The sequence below is a fragment of the Ailuropoda melanoleuca genome, unplaced genomic scaffold (assembly GCF_002007445.2).
Source record: "Ailuropoda melanoleuca isolate Jingjing unplaced genomic scaffold, ASM200744v2 unplaced-scaffold9200, whole genome shotgun sequence".
In the NCBI taxonomy this organism is placed as follows: domain Eukaryota; kingdom Metazoa; phylum Chordata; class Mammalia; order Carnivora; family Ursidae; genus Ailuropoda; species Ailuropoda melanoleuca.
Window position 1 is genome coordinate 9303 of NW_023254660.1, and position 6673 is coordinate 15975.

The 6673-nt window shown below is 63.7% G+C and overlaps 1 protein-coding gene across 1 annotated transcript; it reads right to left on the minus strand.

Moving 5' to 3' along the window:
- Nucleotides 1–545: 545 nt before the first annotated feature.
- On the minus strand, nucleotides 546–2900 carry LOC117800936 (epididymal-specific lipocalin-8-like). The gene is made up of 5 exons (XM_034653491.1): nucleotides 2817–2900; nucleotides 1755–1885; nucleotides 1233–1303; nucleotides 802–906; nucleotides 546–712 (listed from the first exon to the last, which is right to left on the minus strand). The coding sequence occupies exons 1-5, from the start codon at nucleotides 2898–2900 to the stop codon at nucleotides 546–548; spliced, it is 558 nt and encodes a 185-aa protein (XP_034509382.1).
- Between the last annotated feature and the right edge of the window lie 3773 nt (nucleotides 2901–6673).

The window sequence follows — 6673 nt, forward strand, 5'->3', positions numbered from 1 at the left end:
GAGACACAGAAGGGCAGGGCCTCAGGGCACTGCCTGGCCCCAGAGGCCCCTCGGGGCAGTGGTTAGGGCCACCGGGGTTGGGGGGGAAGGGGCCGTGTCCCCAGCTGCATGACCGTGAGCAAAAAGCCTCCACGGGCCTCAGTTTCTCTACCTGCAAGGCAGGGTCATAGTTCCCACCTCTCGGGGCTGTGCAGAGACAGAGGGGATCCTGTGGGGGATGGGCTAGCCTGTGGGACACAGGGAACCCGACATGGTGCCCACAGGGCCCGTGTCCCCACCCAGGCGGGATGTGAGTGCCCTGCTGTCTGGAAAGGTGGACGAGGGCCCACCCTCCTCCCTTCCCTCTCCCGGCCCTGTCCTGGAGCCCCCAGCCTCCGGGGTCCCCCTCTGGCAGCCTGGTGTCCGCACCCTGGAGGCTCCCGGATCCAGAGTGATTCAGGGCCCCTGTCAGGTCGGGAGACTCAGCTTGGGGGGTCAGCGCGGCCCGGGGCAAAGCTCACCTCCTTTAGGAGCTTGGCGCACCTCCCTGCGGGACAGGGGCTGCATCAGGTGCTGCAGGACGGGCCTCTTCCCACCCTCGGGGTCCCGGGCCCAGCGCCCACCCAGAAGGCCTGGGGCTCACCATGCCGGGCCACCAGGTAAAGCCCTATGTCTGCCGTCAACTCGCGGAATCTCCAGAAGCCTGGTCCATACTCGTCCTCCAGGCTCCGCGCTGTGGGGCACGCAGGGGGGCTGGGCTGGGCTGGGTCATCCCCAGGAGGGCACCAGCGGGCCCAGCCCCCCATCCCAGGGTGCGCTTACTGAAGTATTTGAGCACATGGAAGTCCTTGCCTTGCCAATGGAGGGACAGCCTCAAAATGGCATACTGCTCATAGTCCGTGTCTATCACGTGGATCTCCCTGTGGCCTGGGAGCAGGGGGAGGGGAGAGATTGCACGAGGGCCGACGGGTGTTGCTTGGCTTGGCAAACCTTGGAGGTGGGGTGCAGGGTCTGACTCCATCCTCTCCCCACCCAGCACCCAGACCCTCCCATCATGTGAGGCAAGGGGGAGACAGGTAGAGCAGCCCTGGAAGGATGACCCACTTTGTGTTAAGAGAATGGGAGCCTCTGGGGCATGAGCAGGAGTGCAGGGAACAGCATGGGGAACAGCACAGTAAAAATACCAAGGCCAAGTGTAGCTGGTGTGCAGGGCCAGGGGGTTGTAACTGTAGCAACAGGGCAAGGGTTCTTACCAGGAAAAATGAATGTCCCCGAAACGTCTATTTCTGAGCTCACTATTTTTTCTGTCTCACAACTTCCTGAGCTGAAAAGCAGCAAAGTGCTCGCCAGGGAAATCCCAGCCTGCGTTCCTTCTGCCAGGCACATCCCAAGCGGTGCAGAGAGGGGAAGGTGTCCTCAGAAAGGGCCCCAGCAGTGTGTCTGTACCCAGGAGATCCTGGGCCAGGATTAGGATGGTGGAGGTGCAGAACGGGGGCATCCAGAGAGCCCCGTGCCCACTTTTTTTTCTTACAACTTAATGGGGCTTTATCAAAACTCTATGCTTATTTTTGGGAGAAGATGAAGTTCTAGGGGCAGATCCAGGAGCCTGGAGGGTCTGATGTCGGGGATGGGGGTCAAGGTCTTGGGTTTTGGACACAGGGAAGATTGACACTGTCCAGACTCCACAGCAGCAGCTGGCGTAGCCGGACTCCCAGGCACTCGGCCTCACTTGCCTGTTCGTACTGGGGCTCCCAGGGGCCCCCAGAGCCCCTCACCTGTTATATGCAGCCTTCACGATCAGCTCACGTCCACTCAAGGTCAGGAACAAGGCTTCCAGCCTCTTTGGGGTCTTCAGTGCCAAGTTTTGGCTGGAGGCCACACCAACTTCCCGCCAGAATCCTGCAATCTAGAGAGAGAAGCCGGAGCCCCGTCCGAGGTGGCAGACCCCCCCGGGAGCCCCTGAACAGGGCACTGGTGGTCTCTGACAGGTCAGCAAGTGTTTGTGGCAAAGCAGTGGTCATCATCCTTCTGAGGAGCCCCTTCAGCCCATCAGACACAGTGAGCCGTCCTTGGGGCCAGAACGCGAGGGGCAGCGGTAGTTGGAGCCCGAGAGAGAGGAGCCAGCAGCCAGCAGCCCCTGTCACCCGCGGGAGGGCACAGCTTCACCACCATCCTGGGAGCTGGGGGGGGGTCCTGCCTTCAGAAATCCACCCAGAGCCCAGAACTTCCATATGAAACCTGGAAACTGATCATTTTGCAAGAGGAAAGAATACATGCCCCCAGTACATGTCATGCCTGACCCTTCTGACATGCTCCCGGCCCGGCTGCCAGCCCAGACCTGCCAAGGAGCTCGGGCAAAGCCCCGGGCGAGCTCCCTGCGCTGGGAAAGTGTCCTCTAGTCGCCACACTGTGTGGTGTCACGGAGCCGGCACAGCAGGGCTGCTCCCAGATGGTTGGCCTGTTGCTACCGGAGCTCCCGGGGGACGGACCCCACTGATCCAGGAGCAGGAGGTAGCCGCGCTGAGCTCCGGTCCCCGGAGGCCGTGGAGGCCCAGCTGGGCTGCCCACAGGAGACCCTCAGGGAGGGCTCCGGCCCTGCTGGTCCCTGGGTGCTTGCTCTCATGCTCCCTCTCAAGGACAGGGGTGACCGGCCAGGCTAGGCTCAGACCCTCAGCCACCTGCACTGTCCGGGCTGCCCTGGCTGGGTCCTGGGGCCCCTGAGGTAGCTGCTCTGGCATCGGCTGGGGGTTGGAGGGACGGGGCGGGGGGTGGCTGGAGAAGCTGGACACTCAGGCCCCTCCCTGCCCCGACCTCCCCGCATAAGACAGAAAGGACACCTTCTGCAGATCCAGGTCCTGGATGGCTGTGTCCACAGGCACTATGACGACGCCCAGGAGAGCACCTAGCAGCCCGGCCTCCATGGCTGCTCAGGGTGCCTCTGCTCCCCCAGCCCCCGGGCTTATATGGAGGAGCATTGCGCAAGAACCCGAGCTCGTCAGCAGCACACGTGGCCGAGCCCGCGCAGAGATGGCTTTCTGCAGGGCGCCGTGCAGACCCGGGGACACCCACAGCCCTGGGGTGGGGTCAGCCTGCACTAACGCAGTGGCCCCACCACCCTGCTGGCCTGAGACAACAGTGGACACTGCAGTGGGGCCGCCTGGGGGCCCCGAAACGAGGAGGAGGAGGAGGCCTCCACCACCATGGGGGGCTGGGGACCACCGCTGCAGGCCCGTAGGAGCGGACAGACGGGTATGCCGCCCCCAGGCCCCCGGGCGCAGAGCTCCTTCCTCACTCGCAGGGCTCAGGGCGGTTTTCAGGCTCGTTCTGATCAGTCTTGGGACCGGTGAGGAAAGGCTCCGAGGGCCTGGCTGAGGCAGCCCCGAGCTGACAGGGGAAAGGAATGAGGGGTCTCCTTTCCCTGGGGAGGGCCCCCTGGGGGAAGCGAAGCTTGGGAGCTGCATGGGAGAGGCACAGAGGCCCGTGGGAGACGGAGGTGGGGGCCACACCTCAGGGACCTCCGCACACACCGGGGAGCCACCTTCCTGTGGCCCGTGTCCTCCTCCATGATGACAATACCCAGTCCCGCCCCCAGGCCAGGCCCCCTGCCCGTCCTCCCCTGGACTCACTCAGGCTTCACGCACAGCCAGGTATGACCCACCGCCCAGAAGGCCGGCCTGAGAGAGGCCCTGTCTTGCTGACCCACCCAGCTGACGAACACAGCCAGGATGCGAGCCAGGGTGGTGGGACGCCAGAGCCGGCTCTTCCCCAGCTGGGCCTCCCCAACAGTACAGCGGGGGCCCCCCAACAGTAGATTTTGTCCCAGAGGAAGAGCATGGCAAGTGGAGCCAGGCTTTGGGGACAGCAGCCCTGGCCCGGCCAGCTCTGTGGCTCAGGGCAAGCTGTGTGCCTTGGTTTCCCATCTGTAATGGCCACAAAACAGGGGGACAGGGGCCACGTGGCCAGGAGGGGTCCGAGGGTGCCCAGAGCAACTCCTGCCTGGATCAGCATCCCTGGTTCTTGACCGGTAAGAGGCGACCTCCCCACCTTCAGGGCCAGAAAAGCCCACGCGGGAATGGCTCCAGGCTGGGTCGGCTAAAGGGGAGCTCCCACCCACCAGGGGGACTGGCCACCTCGGATCCTGGCTGCTGCACTGCCCTCCCACAAAGGCTGTCAGTTGAGGGTCAGGCAGGTGTGGAAAGGTTAAGCCAGGACAGGGAGGCCCGGAGCTGGCCAGCCCGCCGGAGACCGAGGCGGCCACCACACGGCAGGAGCAGCGGGGCCACCCCAAGGAGGCTGAGGACTGGCTGATCTGAGCCCCAGGCTGTCCCAGCCCGGGCTGATGAGAGAAGCCCCCCGCTGCCCAGGGATGTGCTTGGCCGGGCAGGAGAGGGAGGACGGGAAGCGTGGGGAACACTGTCTCTGGGTGACCAGGAGCAGGACCAGGACAGATGCCCCTCATCTGATCTGGCTGATTGCCTCCGGCTCCAGCCCTGCAAAGGCTGCAGGGCGCCCATGAGCACCGAAGCAGCACCCCCACTACCTTCCTGCCCCAGCCCACACCCGGTCCTTTGACGCGTGTGCCTCCTGTCCCCGCAAGCCAGGAGGTGCCCAGCCGTCAGTGTCTCCTGCATGCCCACTTCCCCGCCTCGGTTTCCCCAGGAGCCCTGGTTCATGACAGGGCTCACGGTGCCCTCCCCAAGAGCCTCTGCAAAGAGTCTATATTCTAGATTGCAGAACATGTTTATTGAGTGGGAGAGGGAGGCCCAGGGATGGGGAGGGGGGCGTCCCAGGAGCATGGTGGATCCGGACAACTCGGGATGACAAGGTCGGCTGCTCCAGCTCGGCCTGCACAGACAGGAAAGGCACGGTCACTCCCTGCCCCCATTCACTCAGTGAGCACTCCTCGGAGCCTCTGGCTGCCCCCATCCATGGCAGGGTGCCCCCCAGACACACATGGCCTGCAAGGCCAGTGCGACCTCAGTCGGCTGTGAAAAGGTCCGCAGCTGTGGAAGCCCACCGCTGGGGCCCCGGGGCCAGCCAGGGTATGGTGCTGCCCTTTCAGGGGCCTGGGGAGCCCAACGCATTTCCCCGCGCCTCCCTCACTCGCTGGCCGGTGTGGCAAGAAAGCCCCAGAAGGGCCACTAACCCACAACAACACCCCCAGACTCAGCACCTGAGCGTCCACATGGGGCGCTGCACCCTGAACGCTGGGGTGGGGCACACAGGAAGAAGCTGGGGCTCTTACTCTCTGAAGGTAAAACCTCCCAGAGACCGACCTGGCATGTCCCTACCTCCTCTCCTCCCACCTAAGACAACCGTCTGTGGGGTGCAGACAGGCCAGGAGGCTGGCAGCATCTTCTAGACCCGCGAGAAGTGAAAACAGCCCAAACGCCCCACGGGGTGAAGAGCCAGCAGGGCCAGGAGAGCAGAATGCTGGGAGGGGTGCCAGGAGGGGTACCAGCAGAGCAGAATGCCGGGAGGGGTGCCGGGAGGCGTGCCGGCAGAGCAGAATGCCGGGAGGGGTGTCGAGCACGATTTCTGCAGGGTGAGGAAGGAGCCCCACCACACAGACACTCAGGCCCACCAGGAGGGGCCACAGGCCTGCCGCTGACACCATGTGAGGCATGTCACTTCTGTTATTTATTTTTTTATGTGAGTTCCCAAACTTTCACTGGTAACTCAGTAAGGGGCCAGGCAGTTTCCTGGTGTCTACTTGGGGGAGCCAGTGATCCCAAGAGTCCCCCTGCTTGCATGTCCCAAGGGCTCCCAGGGACCCAACCCGGTGACAGCAGTGACATGCAAGGTGGCAGTTCCCACCTCATGGGACCCTCTGGGTGAGACCGAGTTTCCGGACAATTCCAAGGCCCAGCACCCCAGGGTTGAGCCTGAGGCTGTGGGACACACAGCATAGTGGGCTGATGGCATCTCCCAAATTCACGTCCAGCCAGGTCCTCACAACGGGACCTTACGTGGAGACAGGGTCTTTGCGGATGTGATCAGTTAAGGATGGAGACGAGGCCACTGTGGGCCGAGGGTAGGCCTGCCACCCGTGACTGGTGTCCTCGTAAGAAGAGGGACATCTGAACCCAGACACGGAGGGAGGCCGGCCGTGGGACAACCGAGGCAGAGACAGCAGGGATATGTCTATAAGCCAAGGGATGTGAGGACTGCCAGCACCAGCAGAAACTCTGCCCTGGAGCCTCCAGAAGGAACCAGCCCGGCCCACTCCTTGACTCTGGGTCTCCCGCCCCAGAACGGTGGAGAGTGAACTTCTGTCGTGTGTGGTAATCTGTTAAGGCAGCCCTAGGAAATCAGAGAAGGCTTCCTGGAAGAGGTAACGTGTAAGCTGAGGCCTGAATCATGAGTGGATGGCCAGGCAGCGGGGTGGGGGGTGTGGGGAGTGGGAGGCAGGGTGCCCAGCAGACAGAGAGGCGGCCAGGGCCTGCCCACACAGGCCCCGGAGAACAGGGCAGGGCAGTCACCCTGCCTCCCTCCTACCTGGGAAGGCCGAGGTGGGTCTCCAGAGGCGTCAGGGAGCCTCCTTGCCCCCAGAAGAGCACGCATCTGCGGGAAGGAAGGCAGTCCGCGAGAGGCTGAGCGGGCCGGGACTGCCCACGCCTTCCTGCAGCCCGACCCCGGGGTGCCTTGGGCCCCACACAGCCCACCCACCGAAAGACTCTCCCTTCCTGGCTGC